The sequence below is a fragment of the Fringilla coelebs genome, assembly GCF_963513975.1.
Source record: "Fringilla coelebs genome assembly, chromosome: 15".
In the NCBI taxonomy this organism is placed as follows: domain Eukaryota; kingdom Metazoa; phylum Chordata; class Aves; order Passeriformes; family Fringillidae; genus Fringilla; species Fringilla coelebs.
The window spans coordinates 1,020,758-1,040,749 of NC_140041.1; the positions used below are offsets into that span (position 1 = coordinate 1,020,758).

Here is a 19,992-nt window from a genome sequence, read left to right on the forward strand (position 1 = left end):
ACGGGCCCTGTTCAGAACGCAGCAGGTTTGGTGACAGAGCATTTGCTGTGGGCACCGTGTGTTTCTGCAAGAGCAGCAGAACCTGCAGGGCATTTCCCAGCAGGAGCTGCCTCACCCTGGGCAGTGGCTGGTCTGGGGGTGCTGCAGAGTGCTGGGCACCAGGGGCTCTGAGGGGCTCAGGGCTGCCCTGGGCTGCTCCTCAGACTGAGGGCACCCCCAGCCTGCTCCTGTGAGCTGGGGCAGCCTGGCCCCTGCTCTGCCCTTCCCTGAGCAGTGAGGCTGGCACCTGAGGCACAGGGACAGGGCTGTGTTTGTGGTTTTAAATCGTGGGGAGAAAAAATTGCAGTGCTGGATCGATGATGGAAATAACAGGACAAAATACAGCCCCACTAATGGCATCTCCCATTGCTGTGGGGCTCGGGTTGGGGTAGGAACCTGCTCCATCAAAGTCCCTTTTACAGAGCAGGGGGAAAGAGCAGAGATGATGTGGGGATGGGCCTGGGCATTGGGGGCACTGGGGTGTCCGGAGGGGAGGGAAGGGAAGGGAAGGGAAGGGAAGGGAAGGGAAGGGAAGGGAAGGGAAGGGAAGGGAAGGGAAGGGAAGGGAAGGGAAGGGAAGGGAAGGGAAGGGTCACTACCTGGATTTATGTGTTCCTTGGCAAAGCCAATGTGGATGGCTGAGCAGTACTGCAGCCTGGGACCAGGGCCTTGGGTGGGAAAGCACTGGCTAAAAGTGGTTCCTGTGCAGTCTGAGTCTGGTTTGAGGTCTGTGTTTGCTCTATCATTTCACCCAAAAAGAAGCATACTGGTAACGACTGAGTGGTTTATTTTCTCTGTTGCTGTAGACACCGTTGTCAAGTTGCAGAGTTTTATGTAAGTAAGTCTAGAGTACAAAACAGCATTTCTTTTCAAAGAATGTCAGTTTTCTCCCTCCTTTTTCTAGCCTGTCTTTCAGGCATTTATTTTGGAAAATCTAGAAAGGTTAAGTTATGCTTGGTCTGGCTTGGCAGTCACCTTAAAGGGCAGTGCTTCTGCTGGGATGGCTTTTGGCTCCAGCTCACTGCTGGTGCTGAGCCCCCACCTTGCCCTGCCTGTGCTCCTTTCTGCAGGTAGTCTTTGGCAAGAGCCCCACCCTCACCTCTCCCTGTAGTATGAGTGGGTGTTGCTTCTGTTTGAAGCCGCCAGGAGCCCAGTGCAGAGCTACAGAAAATGAATGTGCTGTGAACTGATTGATTTATCGGCATTTTCTAGCCCAGCAATGAATTCTGCTCTTGGGAGGCAGAACCAAAGCAGCAAGCAGGCTGTAAAGCCAGGTCAGGGCTGATAAGGTATATCCTCCCTCTGTGGCCCTGTGCCAGCACACAGAGCAACCTGTTAAGGAATCAAATGCCCCAGGATCCCTGGCCCCAGCGAGGATCAGCCCTGGAGACAGAGCGGGGACCCCGAGGTGCTGGGACAGGGGGTGGCAGCGGGGCTGGAGGCGGGTGAGCACGGCTGATGCAGCCTGCTGCTCAGGGCTGGCACTGCTCTCACCTGGCACTGTGCAGATTGCTGTGACACTCATTCTTAGCACATCTTGGCACAGACACCTTCCCGAGCTCGAGCTGAAGAGCTGCATGGCCCTAAACGTGCTGGCGCGGTGCCCGTGGCCGATGGATGGTGTGGGCTGTCCAGGGCTGAGCATCGGCCACTGGGCCAGAGTGGGGCCGGTCTGTCTGTAAATGTGAGCCCTGGGGGAACCTGAGGCAGCTGGGAGCGCTGACCCAGGGTTGGGAAATGGTCCCCACAGGTGCCAGGGCGTGGGGGTGCCTGAAGTTGCCATGGTACCCCAGGCACCACAGCGGATTCTCAGTCCTGGGGATGTGGCGGCCAGTACGGAGGGGAGAAACAGAACTACTCGTGCCACTGCTCGTGTCTCACTCCCTCCCAAGCAGACTGCGCCCCTTCTCCCTGTCCACATTCTCTTTGTGTGTCAATTTCTCCCTTTTGAGACCTGCATTAAATTTCTCCCAGCCCTCAGGGAGCTCAGAAGGGAATTCAGATGCTGTGGGTAAAAGCTGCAGCATCCAAGCAGCATTCCTGCTGGGTTTGTGTCACAGCAGCTCAGCAGCTCCCTGATACATCCCTTGGGCATGCAGCAAGTACCTGTGCAAAGCTGTTGCAGCAAAGGGGAGGCATGGAGAAGGAGGAGGCTGCTGCCGAGGCAAACTCCTTCAGCCATTTGTAAAATTCTCTGTGTTTGAGGGTCTTTGTGTGCGGCTTTCATTGGAATTTTCCTCTATCTATAGCAAAAGAAATAAGCTGAATCTATGGTCTCTTCTACAAACCTTTCTGTTTCAATCAAGTAGAATCAGTGTAGCTCTTTTTTAATCCTGAATTGTGTCCCTCATGTGTACCTTGCAGTTCTGAACTGTTTGTATGCACAAACTGAAAAGTAAAAACCAAAAATATTGCATGCACTTTTGAGATAAAATTCGACTTCCCTCGGGGCAAGGCGAATTGCTCCCTCCAGCCTCGGGGATCCAGATGAAGTTTCTCAGAGCTGATGGCCGTGCCCACCTCCTGCCAGACACCACGGGAGCAAGGCAGCAGCACAGATTGCTGGCAGTGCCACCAGGCAGGACTCCTCCTTGTGTCCTGCAGGTGCTCTGTGCTGCAGGGATGTGCTGCTGATGACACTGGGCACCAGTGGGACACAGCTGGCCTGGCCCCAAGCTGCCTTTGGAGTTTGGAGCAGACATTTGCATCTTTGCAGGACCAAAACTGTGCAGCCCAGAGGAAGAAATATTACAATTTTCCAGATTCTTCCTCCTCCCTTCTAAAAGGGATGCCTTGAGTTTAAAACAAAGCAGTTCATTTGAAAAAAAGACTAATGAATATAGCCGCCCTCGCTCTTTTGCAAGTTTAAACACCTCATCTTTCCTCAAAGAACAGCTCTAAATAATTTTATCTGCAAGCCCTAAGCAGGAATTTGTATTCATGGTAAGACACTTATTGAGTTAATTTATTTAATGCTGGAGCATAATTTCTAATAGTGGAGGAGTCCCTAGGCCCTGCAATTGTCTCCCTGTTAGGGCATTAATATTTAAAGGAGTTATAATATTATATCAATTGATCTGTGTCTTTTAGGAAGGAGGTTAGCAGTTATTGATGGTCACTTGTTTGAGGAATTAGCTTAAATAAAGCTGGTACTTGGCAGACCAATGCCTGCCCCCGGCCAAACCCCACGGCCCGGCAGGGAGGGGTGCAGTGTCTGGGGCAGTGGATGCGAGTGGAATGTGGGGAATGCGGAGGGAAATAAGGCAGTGCGGGTCTGGAGGGTGCTGCTGCTCCGCAGCGCCGGCTCAGACAGCAGCCGGGGAACGCTGCAGTGCCTTCGTGCGGCTGCCGGTGCTGCTGTCACGTACCAGCAGCTCCTCGCTCGGATCGCAGAGCCTCGTGGTTGGTACGTGATCTGCAGGAGGCTCGTTCATCTCGGCAGATCGTCTTACTGATGGCGCTCAAAACAAATAACTTGACCTCTGTGCACCTTAATTTCTCTGTTCTTAGAAGTGGGGAACATTTATGCTATTTCTTGAGAGTTTTAAAATGACAACTGTTCTGACTTAAAAAATTCTTGGTTGTTTTACTACTGTATTTCATTCCATATTGCACTAAGAAACATGGCGCTGAATGGCCTTTAAAAACAAGGTAATGTGGAAACCAATCCAGATGAAATACCTTTGTGCTTATTGTAGATATTGAGTATTTATTGAGGAAAACTGAATGCTGGCATGACAGGATGTGCAGCTGCAGTGCAGCTTTTACTGTGCTGCCTGCAAGAGCAGAATAAATGTGTTGGGTGAATGTGGGCCGTGGAGGGGCTCAGGAGGGTACGTGGCTGGTTTTCCCCCAAAACTTCCTGAAGTGGGGAGTGCTTCCACTGCCCTGCAGGAACACAGACTAATAGATGTGTAAGATGAATGATTGTGTCTGAACTGTGCTCCTCGAGGCCCCATCTCCTAGTTTTTCTTTGCGTGCTTATCTGTCAGCGGATTGTCAAACCTTCAATTAATGCGTCACCTGCAGCTCCTCTCACCCTCCCTCCCTCCCTTCAGCCCTGCCGGCTCCTTTCCCGTCCTGGGCAGGTGCTGCCGAGGCGGGTGCTCAGCCAGAGCAGAGACACAAGAAAGCCACCCTGTCCATCCCTCCTTTCCTGCTGGGAGAGCTCAGCGCGTCCCACTGCTCCTCCCGGGGCAGGGACTGAGCGCTGAGCTCCCCCAGCTGTGCCTGCCAGCACGGGCTGCAAAGGCTCCTTTGTCCTGGACACCACAGATGATCAAGGAGAGCAATCCTGAATTACCGGGGAGCTGCACATTTGTTTGACATTTACCTGTTACCTGGAAGCTTGGAAGAAAAATTCCCACGTGTTCACTGGGGATTTTGTGGCCATGTGTTTGCTGTAGCCTCTTGGTGTATTGACTATGCCCTTGGCCACCTAACACTGTTTAAGGCTACATTTTTCTGTGGAAATGAAACCCTTTGCTGGACAGAGAAACATAAATACACAACCTTATTACAATTTCTTCCCACTACTGGTAATCTCTGATGAAAGCTCCTGCCCTATAACAGCAGAATTGCTGTTGTATTAACTGACACGCTGAGCAGTGAAGAAATATTGTGCTTATATTCAGCTCTGGGCACTGGTGTCACCTTTCTCTTGCCCAGGAGTACCTAGAGATTTCCATTTCACTGCCTCCCAGTCTTTGGTTTATTTTTTGTCTTTATGGTCATCCTGTGCAAAACATGGGATATTCATTAGGGATGCTCATGACAGGTTCCTGAGCTGAAGTTCATGAAGTTTCATACTTTAACTGAAGTCTGATTTGTCTTCCTTCTTTTCAATCAAAATTGTGGTCTAACATTGCTGTGAGGGGATAAATGATTCTCTCTCTGGTCCTGCATCCTCACATTTTAGTGAGGAGCCCTTGAGAGCATCTAGAAACATCTGACTACCATTTCAGAGAATGGGCTAGAAGAGCAAAGCCTTGTTGGATTTTCAGATGTGGGACAGGTACTAGAGCATTTGAGTTTTGAAAAAACTCCATCTTTTCTCCACTGGGATGCCTTGCATTCATAGTATTTGAATGTATTTTACAGGCTCAGTGTGAGCAAAGTTGTTATTTCCTGGTGCTCTGCTTGTCCCATGGCACAGCACCAGAGCTGTGCATCTGGCTGAGGAGGCAGAGTGTCCTCTGGGCTGTACAGGAAGGATATGACCCAAGCAGAAAACTCATGATGTTTGGGGTATTATGGTGCAGCCACATGGGAAGCTCTAAATGCCATGAGTGATGAGAGAGGTGCTAGTTCTGAAAAAAAGGTGTGTGACTGGAGCAGCAGTTCAGCAGGAAGCTGGAGATCAGAGTGGAGCAGAGCACAGCTCAGAGCTGCCGCTGTGGCACCTGCTCCAAGGCCAGCTCAAGCCCGAGGAATCTTGGGCCAGCAGCCAAACTTGGTTCCACTCCCAGAAAAGTCAACAAAACCCCTTTGAAGTGCAGTGAGCTCATGCTCTGCTGCATGCTGAGTGGCTTTGCTGTTAAGAGCAGGGGTTTATCCCACATACAATCAATGGAGCACAGAGTTACAGCACTTCTGTGAGGCTGGGCAGGGGAGCCTGGGACTAAAAGAGGCTGAAACTGCCATCTGTGGGCAGGATCTCTCTTGGCTTCAGAGTCTGACTGCTCTGGGAGCTACCCACACCTTTTCCTATTTAATCAATCCGTTCCCGTGGTGCCATTCTCAACATCAGCTATTGCCATCCCATACTGAGAGGAGAGGAGAGGAGCTAGAATTTATCGAGGACTTCAAGACCTGAGTTGTCACCAGGGCTTTTTATGTGGTAAGTGATAGAACATGCTGAAAAATGATACTAGACAGGAAAAAGGGCAGGAGCCACTGCATATCAGGTATGTTAAACATCACTCTGCAATGGTTCTGACTGTGCAGCATTTCTTCTCCCTGTCTCCTTCCCTTAAAATAATTTTTCTTAAACCACAGGACTTTTTCTTTTCTTCTTTACAGACAAGCAGAGCAAATACAGAAACAATCTCCAGACATGTTCTGCAGATATTTTTCCTTCTTCGGTCTGTGTCTTTTCCTTCCAACCCAAAGGTAAGTGTAGGGTTTGTTTTGTTTTAAAGGGAACATTTGAATGATGTTTCACATAAATAATGTGGGTCAAAAGGAAATGATGCTTCCAGTTATCCAGCCCGTACAAAGGTGGCAGGGTGCAGTCAGGGATGGGGTATAGGAGAGAGCAATCTGCATAGGTCCCTAAACCACGTTAAGTCCATTAACAGTGCAACCCCTGATTTCCTGTTCAGAACCAGCACAGGTTGCAGTTTTTTACCAGAACTGCCTCCCACAAGGTTCCCAGCTCTGTTATTACCATCCTTGGTAGTACAAGTCCCACATTTGTTGAAGTATTTACATATATACTGTGCAAAACCTGATTCTGCTGTAAGGTCCTGTTTAGTCTAAATCCTGCAGCTGCAAGGCCCTATTGACCCAGCTGTGAAGGAAACAGAAAAAAAGCCCTTGGTGAGAGCTGAGAGTAACTCCATGGCTCCTTCCTGCCCAGAGCAGGCTCCTGGCACTGGGAGCAGCAAAGGCTCTGCCTCCCACCTCCTCCTGCCCAAAGCAAGAACAAACTCCTAACCTTTCACTGGCTACACTTTTCTTAGGTGAGACTGTGCCACCCTGCACCTTGGCACTCACCCTACCCCTCTCACTGGCTGTGCGGGGGTACAGAGCTGTCAGCCTCATAACACAGATTCTGCCTTCAATGACCAGCCACAAAATGTAAATGTTGACATTGTAATCTAGAGTTGGACCCTCGGTATAGCCAGCAGCTGGAGCACACAGCCCACAGAGCTGAGGGGGTGTCTGTGAAGTGCACAGTCCTCCACCTTTCCCCTCCAGTGTTATTCCTGACAGCAGCTGTAGAAGCTGACACTCATGTTATGAAGCTGAAGTTTATTTAGGGGACTGGAGATTAGAGAGGAGGAGCTGCTGGGCTGTGAGATTTGTCTCAGGTTGTCATAAATGGGAGGAAAAAAGAAAATAATATTCCTTATATAGACTGTACAAGAGGAGTGAGAAGGGGAGACTGGGGTTTATTTCTCAGGCTTGTTATCTACAGATCTTGCTTGATTTCTCTGTTTGAACGGAACTTCCCTAAGATACTGTGTGTGTGACCTGGATTTTAAGAACATTAAAATACTGTGTGTGCAACCTGTAACTATCAGCTGAGGCAATTTGCCATTTTCCCACCTCTTGAAGGTGCTAATTATTCAGCCAGGGCACCAATGTGAGCAAATGCTTGTGATTTCAATTATCTACTTGGTTTTAATAACTATATTATATTGTTTGTTTGTTTGTTTGTTTGAGCACAAACTGGAAGCAGCTGCAGCTGCACGCCAGATGTGCCCAGCCCAGCGTGTAACAGTTGGTGTTTGTGTTGCCAGGAGCTCTCTGGGTCACGGATCCAGCTTGCATGGCAGAGGCACAACGTCCCTCCCTGGACTTCAGAACCTCCCCTTGGGGTACAACAAATACCTCCGGCCCTACTTTGGTGGTATGTTGGCTGCACACAAGGGAGCATTTAAAATCAGTCTGTAATGCTCATGAGGAGGGGAGAGCAGGCTTTAACCTTGCTGCAGTTTCAGAGGTTGTGTTTCTTTTAAATTAGTTGGTGTCCCAGGCTGCCCTTTCTCTGCATCCACTACTGCCTTGAATAGCTGGTGCATGTATGTGTGGGGCTTGGGATCAGGTCCAGCTGTGAGGTGAAGATCAGGGACTTTATAAACTTTAACATCTCTATTAAAGACTTGACTAAATATTTAAATTCTGCTCTAGCTGTACAAGCTTTTGTTTAGAGCCTGACCCTTGTGATTTTCTGCTTTACTTTTGGTCATGTACAGCTATTACAGCTATTTATGCAGCTCTAGAGGAACAAAGCCATTCTTCTTGCCAGGAATATTGACTTTTGACACATGCTTTCAGCTCACACTGCGACACAAATCTGTTTCAAACCCTAGTGAAACTCTGGGGAGTTGGGAGCAGGCAGGAATTTAGGAACTTATCTGAGACTATTCAGCAATTTGGGTGTCAGGCCTCCCACCTTCCAGGTTGGTGCTGTCATCACACAGAGGAACAGGTTTTCCAGAATGACATTCAGAACCTGAAAAGTACCATTGAAAGTTTTAGAAACAGAGATGACCATTTCTGTTTCTATTAATTTTTGTTTAGTGCCTGAACCATTAATGAAACCTTTCTTGACCAAAAAATTCCCCATCGGCTTACACAAGACCATGGATATTTCCCATTGCAGACTGACCTGCTGCTGGCAGCCCTGAGCTGCTTCCTTTTTCTGGCCATGGTAATAAATGTCTGAGACAATACAGAATTTACCATCTTGCTCTGCCTAGAATGGCTGACCTGATGCAGGACTAGAAAAGCTCCTCTAAATCCTGTGACACCAGTGAGCAGAGGCTTCTCTGCAACACAGCAGAGATCCACTGCATCTGCAGCAAATGTTAAACAAAACCAGCCAGGACTCTTGTGTGACCTTCCTGGAGGCTGAGTCCTCACAGCCGTGTCCTGTGCTCAGTAAATGCAGTGGCTTTGAGTCCGAATAGACAGAGATGGGAACAACAGCTGCTTTCGAAAATACACATCTTCTGCAAATGAAATAAATTTGTGAACCCTTTAAAACAAACAATCAGAGCCAAAACCACCTGGAAAGAGTTTCATAAATTGCATCCATTGCTCGTTCCTCACTATGATTCGTGTGATGAGCAGCAGTTTCAGCAGTCCTGCCAGGCAAGGCCCTGCTCTGCTGTCACGTGGGCAGAGAGGGCCGTGCTGGAAAACATTGAGTCTGCCATGGGGTCCCCGTGTCCCCATGTCCCTTTGTCCCTGTGTCCCCATGTCTCTTTGTCCCCATGTCCCTTTGTCCCTGTGTCCCCATGTCTCTTTGTCCCCATGTCCCCGTCTCCCTTTGTCACTTTGTCCCTGTGTCCCTGTGTCCCCGTGTTCCTTTGTCTCCGTGTCCCCATGTCCTCATGTCCCTGTGTCCCTGTGTTCCTTTGTCCCCATGTCCCTTTGTCACTTTGTCCCTGTGTCCCCATGTCCTCATGTCCCTGTGTCCCCATGTCCCCGTGTCCCTTTTTCCCCATGTCCCCTTGTCCCTGTGTCCCCTTGTCCCCGTGTCCCTGTGTCCCTGTGTCCCCGTGTTCCCGTGTCCCTGTGTCCCTTTGTCCCCATGTCCCCGTGTCCCTTTGTCACTTTGACCCCGTGTCCCCGTGTCTCTTTGTCACTTTGTCCCTTTGTCCCTGTGTCCCCATGTCCCCGTGTTCCTTTGACCCGTGTCCCCGTGTCCCTGTGTCCCTTTTTCCCCGTGTCCCCCTTGTCGCCGTGCCCTTTTTCGCTGTGTCCCCGTGTCCCCCTTGTCCCCGTGTCCCCTTGTCCCCATGTCCCTTTTACCCTGTCCCCCCGTGTCCCCATGTCCCTTTGTCCCTGTGTCCCCGTGTCCCTTTTTCCCTGTCCCCCCGTGTCCCCGTGTCCCTTTGTCCCTGTACCCCTGTCCCCCCGTGTCCCTTTGTCCCTGTACCCCTGTCCCCCCGTGTCCCCGTGTCCCTTTGTCCCTGTACCCCTGTCCCCCCGTGTCCCTTTGTCCCTGTCCCCCTGTCCCCCCGTGTCCCCATGTCCCTGTCCCCCCGTCCCCCCGTGTCCCCGTGTCTGCCCGCCGTGTCCCGGGCGGTGCTGCCCCCTGGCGGTGCTCTCGGCGCTCGCAGCTCTCGGTCCGCGGCTCTCTCTGAACCGGGCCGGGGCCGGGGCCGCTCCGCGCTCCGGGAGTGCTCGGGAACCAGGGACCTTCTATCCCCCCGGTGGCTCCTCGCCAGGAGTCGGGGCTGCCCAGCCCTCCCTGAGCTGTGGGAAGTGCTCTGTGCAGAGGTTGCTGGCCTGGCCGCTCCGTGCCTGCTGAGGGCTGCGATCAAGGGACGGTGGCTGCCTGTCCAATGGCCAATGCCGCTGCTGACCCAAACTGCTGAGCTCTGCAGCCAGTGCGAATGGGCATTTGCCCTCTGCTACCAAACACAGAACTCCAGCTCCCCAACAGTGACAACTGCATTTCAGATCACAGAATTTGTGAGCCTAATGCCCTGAAACTGTGCCTGACCCTCTGGGCCTCTGCAGTCTTAGTGACAGTGCGTGAGGCTGAGGACAGTGCCCACCCTGCACGACATCCTGAGTGGCTTTACTGTGCCCTCCACACTTCCCTTCTCTCTGCTGAAGCATTTCATTCCCTTTGCAGGAGAACCTGTGCAAATCGCAATGAGTCTGGACATTGCAAGTATTTCTAGTATATCTGAAAGTGACATGGTAAGTGAAAAAAACTTTTATTTTACAAGATAAGATTGAGATATACCTGAGAGACTTCACATGTATTCCTGTGTGTCCACAGGAATGGTCATTTTGAAACTGCTTTGCTGTTTGGGGGCTGTTGATCACTTTCAGCAGTGGGATGAAAACAGAGCTCATTTATGACTGCAGATTGTTGTCCTGGTTTAGGGCAAATTTGGGAGGAAACTCCCAAAGGGGCTCCTCTAGAAAGCAGATTCAACTGGTCCCTCCCCCAGCTGGTTCACAAAAATATTTCCTTGGAGATAAGTGGAAAAACCTGGTTATTTGACAAGCAAAGTATACACAAGCATAAAAAATTAATATTATTAAACAATAAAACCTCTCGCTATTCTGAAGAGATGGCAAATTCAGAAAGTCCTTTTCATGGGCTGGAGCTTGGCTCACTCAATCTGTTATCAGTCCCTCCGGTGCTGGGATGCCATGGCCCGGACCTGGTGGGCCACAGGCATGAGCTCTTGGTGATTTTCTGGTTTTCAGTCTAGAGCAGGTTAGAACAGTTCCAAGAATAAGGGAAAAAACACAGTCTGGGGAACTTCTCTGCCTCCTCTAGCTAAAAACTAACTAAAAGCAAAGGAGAGCTCTGTCCCACTGTCTGTGCTGCAGACAACACAGTCCTTGAGAAGGAATGTGGGGGAGCAAGTGCAGTTTCTGAAAACAAACTGCATACTTCTTTTCCCCCCCTGCACTTTCAGAACCAGTCTCAAAGGTGCAAAACTTGATACCCAGCATAAACAGAACAGACAATTAGGAATGCAAGCGTCATAACGTCACCCTAAGACAACTATGTAGATGCCATATTAATGTGGGCTTACAAGAAAAAAGAAGTGGTTCCAAAAGTCCTACTGGTCAAAAACTCAGCACCTTCTAGAAATCAGACCCTGTGGAAATAGAAAAAAATTAGTCCTGTGTGGCATCCCTTGTGAGAAGGAAGTTGAATAGTCCAGCATTGCCTGTGGTGTCCAGGAGGCTCAGCAAAGCATCAGCTTCAGAGCTGAGTGGATGCTGCTTATTCTTTTCTGGCGGGGCACTGTGAGAATGCTCCATTCAATGCTGCAGGTTGATGTTGGCAGGCCAAACTCAAGTTAATCCCAGTGCTCTTAGATTCAAAATTCCTATTAAAATAGAAGGCACAAGTTTTTTTCTTTTACTTGTTTGGGTTTTTTTTAAGATGTTCCTGACATAACAAGGTTGGATTCACTTACCTTTTTTCTCCGGAGTGCCAACGCCTCCTTGATAACCAGATTTATAGTGTGTGTGGAGTTTCCTGGCTCTAGGCAATGACTGATCTGTAATGTCAATGACTTGTGGGGTGGCCTCAGGTGTGTGCTTCCCATCTGTTCTCTTACCTGCAAAATGGGCACAAAAGCATCAGTTATAAAAACTGCTCATTAAAAATATAACGTACTGTAAGTATAATCTTTAGTCCTCAAACTCCACACCTCAGAGTGGAAATGTATTAGAAATATTTCAGAGTGAATGAAACAGTGACGAAAGCGAAGCTTGAAGCCTGAAGCCTGGCTGTGATAGGTTAGGTAGGGATGTGTTCTGTCCCTGTCCCACACGCGGTGTGTCCCCGCTGTGCCGTGCAGTGCCTGGACACGTCCCCAGGCTCTGCTCTGTCCCGCAGGATTACACAGCCACCATCTGCCTGCGGCAGCGCTGGACAGACCCTCGGCTGGTCTTCCATGGCAACAAGAGCTTCACGCTGGATGCTCGCCTGGTGGAGCTGCTCTGGGTGCCAGACACGTACATCGTGGAGTCCAAAAGGTCCTTCCTGCACGACGTCACCGTGGGCAACCGCCTGGTCAGGCTCTTCTCTAACGGCACTGTCCTGTATGCCCTAAGGTACAGAGACCTCTGGCTTTGCTGCTGCTGGCTCAGAATAGATTTCCAGAATTACCCTGGACGGGGGCAGGTACCAGCTGTCACAGGTCATGAGTGTGGGGTCAACGAGCCGGCTGGGAGCATTCTGTGCTGGTCCATTTCCCCCAGTTCTGGCTTCCAGAAATGCCAGTCAAGGATCAGGATCTCCCGTCACGGTACAGCCTGTGTCCTGAGGCCTGCTCAGAAAGCTCACAAGTTTAGGTGTCACTGAGGAAAAATCCAGTCAGATGGGGGCAGGGGAAGAATGGAAGGAAGGTATCACAAATTTAACTGACAGTGGGAAGCCATTTGCTTATCCAGGGATGACTTCTGTTTTTTACCAAGAAGTGTATTTGTCCATGAAGTGCAGGAAGGTGCCCAGCACTTGAGTTAGCAATTCCTACAGTGCTCTCCTTAGCTTGCATTAACTGGGTCCCAGTTATCTCAGCTGCAGAGTAAAACTCACCTGCTCCACGTCAGAGAAAGCCAGAGTACGTGTGCAGTTAGTCATTGCACACCTCAAGTCACAAGTGCTGACTCCTTAAGATGAGCAAATTGCAGCAATGGGGAAAAAATGTGAATCTGCACTCTATATCCCACCAGGTCAAAGCAAAATTCCTCCCTAGGCTACATTTTCATTGAGGTGGCTGCAGAGAGTGCTTGTTCTTGAGGGTTCTCAGTTAATTCATATCATAGGTCCAAATAATCTGACAGAGCAGAGCTTTGTGATCCGTTTGCTGTGTAAAACATGCTTTTATTGCAATTTTCAGAGTTCTTTCTTTCCCTGCAGAATCACTACTACTGTTGCCTGTAACATGGACCTGTCAAAATACCCTATGGACACCCAAACATGTCGACTGCAGCTAGAAAGCTGTGAGTATAATGTTCTAGAAAACTCTAAATTTGTTAATTCATAAGTAACTACACATCTTGAATATTTGGATTAAGCGCAGTGGCTTTCTGGAGTAGATTTTTGTTCCTGCAAATTATAATGTCCAAAAGAAAACAACTTGTGTCATCATTCTTCAAAGGTTTGTCTTGTAATCCAGAGCCCAGAGAATTCCTGTCCCTGTGCAGTTTATGCAAAAAAAGTGGTAATAAAGAATATTTATTGAAATGCAGATAATTCAGTCTTGCACAGAAAGGATGAAGTAATGTTGGTTGGTTTTCAAAATTCAGATTCTTTTGAACACACCGCTTCTTCAAAACTAACTTGCGGGATAAATGCCTGTGACAGAGTACAAGAAGGAACAATTCTCACATCTTTAGGTTGCAGCCTGTTGCAGCCCCCAAATCCCCACTGTAAAAGGACATGGGTGAGGGTGGTTCTCACTAGAATTAGAGTTGAACATGGCTCTCAAACTCCTGAGCTGAAATTAGGGCCAAACCCAGGTTTGTGATCCCTGCCCGCCCACTAGGGAGGGGGTACAGAGGATGGGACCCTTGTCAGCAAAGAGTATCAGACTGAGGAGTCTCGAGAAGAGGAATTACCAGTGAGTTCTGCTCTCAGTTAGATTAAAAGCTCACCTGAGGCAATGCTGGCTGAGAAAGACTCCAAGGACACGTGGGCCACTGTAGGGTTTCTGTCCCAAAGCTCAGCAGGGCAGTGCTGCTGCTCCAGACCTGTGATGAGCGGGCAGCCAGCTCCTGCTGCATGACACAAAACCAAACTTCCACCATCTCAGCATGGAAAAGACCAGATTTTTAACTTCTGGGGCTGCAGCATGAAGCACCTAAGGAAGCACATATTATTTTCACATTAAAATCATATTAGTTCACCATGGTTAACTTCATTACAAAGAATAACTCCTGAAATAATAATGATTGGCCTCTTCTGCTAAAGCAGAGCATGTTTAGGCCTGGTTTAAAACTGATTGGGTCCTACATCATGCTCAGTTGCTGTATAATTCCAATGAAATTACATACATATTGCCCACTGGAGATTTCATTAGGATAAGTGCCCAGAAATAATGCTATTTAAATATACGCCAGATGAATTAACAACAATCTATCACTTATAAAATTTTCCTGATTAACCACGATTTATAAAAGCACTTAGGAACTTTGAAAAGTCACATGCTTAGGATTCTACTCAGGGATTCATGCTCTGGACACCTAATTTAGGAGTTCATCACGCCCAAGCTCTGGTAATTTGTGTCTAATGAGAAAACACAATTAGATGTAAATAGAGCTGCAACTTCATCTGATTCCTTCTACCAGGACAAGTGGTTTATTATCAGAATCACAGCGTCCCTACTCATGGTCTCAAAGAAGGGCTCTTAATAAAAGAATTAAATCAGTGAAACTGATGGACTTGTTTCCTAAATTAAATCAAATTTTTGAAGGGAATGGCAGGATGGCAGCTCAATACAAGATTTACCCCTCAGATTGAGGTATCCCTCAGTCTAACCTGAGGTTATGTCATCCCTGGAGGCACACACTCAGGTGGCATATATGGAGTCCCACTGCTTTGAGGCAGGAATTTGGTGTTACCTAAATGTTGTGTGCATTTATTTGTCCTCAGTAACTTAATGCCTTTGAGGATATGAGGGATGATGTGTAGAAAAGGTTGTTTTGATGAGCAGGTTTCCTGGACAATGTGCACCCAGTCATAACCACATAGCAGTCTCAGCTGCAAGCTCCTGACTAACTGAAAATGCATTTTCTGATGTTTTGAAGCACTTGAATAGATGACTCAGTGAAATGTGCTTCTGCTCTGTGGTGAGGGGCTCTGTGTTGAATATTCTGATTCTCACTAACCAATCTAGTACAACATACAAATCCTATAGCATTTACATAAAGCCTATAAAAATCACTACATTACCATACTGTGCTACATTTTAAACCCTAAAAACTCCTCTCTGGGCCCCTTCTGCCAAGCTGGCAGGGTCTGCTCTGCCCCTTGGACCTGTCTGCAAGCAGAGGGTATTGTCTGATCAAAAAGGGATTACCTTCAGCTGGCCATGCCATTGTTTTCCAGTTGTTCAGTACCTAAGGGATCTCAAAGCTTGCTTTCATTTCAATCTCACTTATAGTTTCTATATTCTCAGAATCTTTTGCCAGGCAATCATATCTGTAAGGCTTTCCTGTTTCATCTCCCCCAAGAGGCGGTGAAGGAAGCACAGCCGATGTCCCCGTGCGGTCAGACACAGCTCAGGGCCTCTGTCCATTCTGCAGTGCTGGGTCAGGGCTCTGCTCCCTGCAGGAGGCAGAGCAGGGCACAGCTGGGCTCTCCCTGGCCACAGCAGTCACACAGTGTCTGTGTTCTCCTCAGGGGGCTACGATGAGAACGATGTCACCTTCACCTGGCTGAGGGGAAACAACTCCGTGCGTGGCATGGAGAAGCTGCGGCTCTCCCAGTACACGGTGGAGCGCTACCACACCCTGGTCTCCAAGTCACAGCAGGAAACAGGTACATCTGGGAGAGGAAAAAGCAGGGAAAGCTCTCCCATCTCCTCTCCTTCTGTGGGCTGGGATCGTTTGACTCAGTCCTGAACCAGTAAAGCCTTTAGCAGATCTTAATCTCACAAAAAGAGATGAACAGAAAGGTGATGACATCCTATTAATTGCAGTCAGGATATTCTGTAAGATGGAAATCCACAAAAAGATGGAAGTTTAAAATATACTGTGTTCATTTGATGAATTTTAATTTTTCTTTCCTTCTTCCTATTTTCCTCCACACATACCTGAAGAAACTCTATCCCTTCTATCCAGGTGTGCAGTGTATAGGTACTGTGGAAAGCAATGTTTACAGTAACTAGGAGTAAAATTAATTTTTTAAATATACATTTATTTGTAAATTACAATTCTATCATGATGGAATAACATATTTTTGTAGATCAGAATTCAATGTCTTTTTCATCATCAGTGTAAAATACTCTTTTCTGCAATTACAGATAGTATGAAAGGGGGCAAAACTTCCTTAGAATGACATGGTTTTAAAAATAACAGTGTTTTGTTGTTTTGTTGCGTACACAGCCCATGAACAACATGGACTTTGTTTCTATGCTTCAAAGGGAATTGTTGTTTATAGAACAGAAATACATCCTGAAAACACGACTGATCCAGCCTCAGAACCCTTATATCAGTATTTACAACAAATTGGTTTTTAAAAGATGGAGAGCTCAAAAATATACCATTATCAAACCTCATAAGTCACTAATGAAAATGGGGGTCTGATTCTCTGTGATGATAAGGCAGAGGGGTGCTTTGGCATGTGAGCCAGAGCCTGCTGACATCAAGAGACAAATGTTTTGTCTCTTTTTCAGCCATCAGGTAAGGCTGAACCTGGCAGTGCCCTTCAGTGCAGGTGTTGGGAAAGGTGCTGTGCTGAGTGTGAGAGGGTGGGTGAGAGCATCAGCCCTGCTCTGCTCGGAGCTGAGGCCCTGCTGTAACATTCTCGCTATGCTCAGGGGCAGGAGCCCCTTTGCAAGGCATTTGCTGCTCAGATGGGGTTGTTCAGATGCCTCTTTGCCTGTCAGTGCTGTGTGTATCCTCCTGTGTCTGGTGTGTCACCTGCATAAGCTCTGCTGAGCTCCATCAGCTGGTGCTGGGGCTGGGCTGTCCCAGTTTTACTTCGGGGGTCCTTGGGAACCTCCCATTCACCAAGTCTCTTCCTTTCATAAACAGGCAGTTACCCACGACTGATATTACAGTTTGAACTGAGAAGAAATGTCCTTTACTTCATACTGGAGACCTATGTGCCCTCCACTCTGCTTGTCATGTTGTCCTGGGTTTCTTTTTGGATCACACTGGACTCAGTGCCTGCAAGAACCTGCATTGGTGAGTTCTTGCCTGAAGAATGGAGAAGATTTAAGCAGACAGAGGAGCCTTTGAAGGCTGGGTGGATGGTACTTTTCTTGAGCCACCTGCTCAGGGATAAAGGGTCTGCTCACCTTCTGCTGTTCTTTGGGGCGGAGCTGGGTTGGTGTGGAGGAGATGCTGTGGCAGGGACACGTGCCCACTTGCAGGGCTGTGTGTGGCTGAAGCTCTCAGGAGATCCATTGCAGAGAGTAGAGGACCGGGCACAGGGGGGGTGCTTTGGAGAAAGCAAGGTGGAGGGATTTCTTTACTGAAAGCATGAAAAAGAAGAGAGCCAACTGCCTGTTGGAGCCAAGCTCCCCAAGGCAGGGAGAGCCTGCGTGAAGCTAGTGAATGCTGCAAAAGTATTTCAGTTGCTACGATGGAAGATTTGGAGTTGGTAAGAAGTGATGGGCCTTAACCGGCCAGCAATAGAGAGCAATGACATGAACAGAAGGGTAGGCCAAGACTTCTCCAAAGTGTCCACAAGAAAAGTGTCTCTCTGTTTCCAAGGAGTTACAACAGTGCTTTCTATGACAACTCTGATGATTGGCTCACGAAGTTCACTTTCAAAAACCAACTGTTTCATTAAGGCCATTGATGTTTATCTTGGCATCTGCTTCAGCTTCATCTTTGGCGCCCTTGTGGAATATGCAGTGGCTCACTACAGCTCCTCCCAGAAGCGTGCAGCTAAAGCACCAGAAGAGGTAAGGCCCGATGTACCTTAACAAGTCCAGTGGTCTTGGACTGGCAGCAATCAGTTCTCCATTAACTGAACAAGACAAAGGATCTTCTTGCTCTGGATACATCCACAATGCTTCTCCTAACTGGCACTAAATCTAAACTTTTGTGTGTAACAAACACATGAATAGAATGCTGTGTCTCTGGCAGACTTGTGAGCAGCAGCCTTAGCTGGCAGTCCTGTTGGGTTCAAGAGAGGTACTTGGGCTGGGCACTGGACTGGGTCCACAGCCCTGAGCTGAGCTCATGTGAGCAGCAAGCACCACTGCTCCTTTCAAATACACTCAGAGAAGAGCCAGTGTAACACAACTCCTCACTCCACTATCAAATAACTCCAATGAGGGAGGTACTTCCCTCTACCCGAGGAAAACTGAGCCCTTCTTCCTCCCTTCCCAGAAGCTGCTTCCAAACATCTGTCCCACAGTGTTCTGTGGGGATTGTGAGAGGGAGTTGTACAAGGACTCAGTGTGTGAGGAATTAAATAATCAGGTATGACTGTAGTCCAGTTATCATGAAGGGCCCAAATCCTGTCGGGGAAAAGGAGGTTTCCCACCACAATACTGAGTTCCCAGCCATTAAGCTGCTGTGTAGACAGGAAGAGATGGATATCCTGTAGGAGATGGATGTTGGATTACCCAGAGTAAAACTTGCTCAAGGATCTGAAAATACCTCTAGAAATACAGTGGTGGAAACAAGCATCTCTTGGACCTCAGGCCCTCCCAGGATTAGGCAGCAGCTGAAAGGTGTGTTTGAGTATTGGGATGACAACATGAAGCTGTACTCTTATGTCTTTATCCTTATGGTCTTCTTCCTCTGCAGGAGAAGACAGACCTTAAAACTGTCCACTCTTGTTTCCTAGGGGCCTGCAAATGAACTGACTGAAGAAATTGAAGAAGTTAACATCACCAACATCCTCAAAAACTCCATCACCAGCTATAAACAAAAAATCAGCTTCACAAGCATTGAGATTTCCAGTGATAATGTTAACTGCAGTGACTTGACTATGAAAAGTCATGAGAAAATCAAATGTGTCTTGAGGAACAAAATGCACAGGATCATTGGTTATTTCACAATTCAGAACCCTGGCAATGTGGACCACTACTCCAAATTGCTTTTCCCTTTGTTTTTCATGGTGGTCAATGTGTTTTACTGGGCTTATTATCTATATTTTTAGTAGAAATTAGTTGCTTCATTCTCCTACTTCAGCAGAAGTGGAAATATGCCAGTGGGCATCCAGGTACCTAACCTCAGTGAATTCAATGTGGACAAAAAGCTTTTTAGTGTTTCCCAAGGTACCCAGCAGAAGTGTGTGAGGTGTGCATGCATCAGCAGCACTGACTCTGACAGCAGCTGTTCAGCTGAGTGGCTGTGCTGGGCTCTCCTGCTCATAGCTGCATTTCATTCCACACCTCCCCTAGCTGGAGATGGGTGTGCAGGACTGCACTGGCAGCTGCAGACTGCTACAGGTGGCAGAATTATTTTGGTAGCTTGGAGCAGGTTGGAACCTTCAAGATGAGATGTCCCAGAGGATGTCCCAGAGGATGAATAAAATCATGACTGTTATTCTTTGTTTGCCAGAGAGAACAGAGGGACTGTGATTGTTGTGTCAATAGCTGCTCTGTTGCAGTGAGAGCCCTGAGGCAGCAGCAGGAGCTCGGTGCAGTGCAGCACAGTGGGATGCTCCTGTGCATGGTGCTGCTTTGTCCTGGATGGTGCAGTGCCAGGATGGTGATTTGGTACTGCACTGTGGGGCCTCACTGCTTTTAGTCTGTAACTCACTGAGAAAACCCTCACTTGCTGAAGTTCCCCATCCCTGAGACAGATGGAGCGTTGTTGTTTGTCAAGCTGCACTTTTTCAGAGATTTGGGAAAATGAAATAGAGGCAGCAAAATCATTTTGTAACCCATCTCTTATACTCTTCCTGCTGTACAGCACATGAACAAATTCTACCACTTTCCGTGTCTTCCTCACAAATTATTTTTTGTCCTGGGGAATGTTTCCTTCAGCCTTCACTGCTACAAGCAGCTCTCACTCCCTACCAGCCACAGGCACAAATTGCCAATTGTCATCCCCTGCTTTACGTGGCTGTGCAGCTGTGGCAAGTCAGCAGTGCTGCTGGCT

At 48.2% G+C, this 19,992-nt stretch overlaps 1 protein-coding gene across 1 annotated transcript; it reads left to right on the forward strand.

Annotated features, from left to right (window-relative positions):
- Positions 1 to 6,094: 6,094 nt before the first annotated feature.
- GABRP (gamma-aminobutyric acid type A receptor subunit pi) lies at positions 6,095 to 19,045 on the forward strand (the record flags this gene model as incomplete). The annotated part of the gene is made up of 9 exons (XM_084215957.1): positions 6,095 to 6,150; positions 7,506 to 7,615; positions 10,358 to 10,425; positions 12,095 to 12,312; positions 13,121 to 13,203; positions 15,605 to 15,742; positions 16,960 to 17,112; positions 17,644 to 17,837; positions 18,731 to 19,045. The coding sequence occupies 9 exons, from the start codon at positions 6,095 to 6,097 to the stop codon at positions 19,043 to 19,045; spliced, it is 1,335 nt and encodes a 444-aa protein (XP_084072083.1).
- Between the last annotated feature and the right edge of the window lie 947 nt (positions 19,046 to 19,992).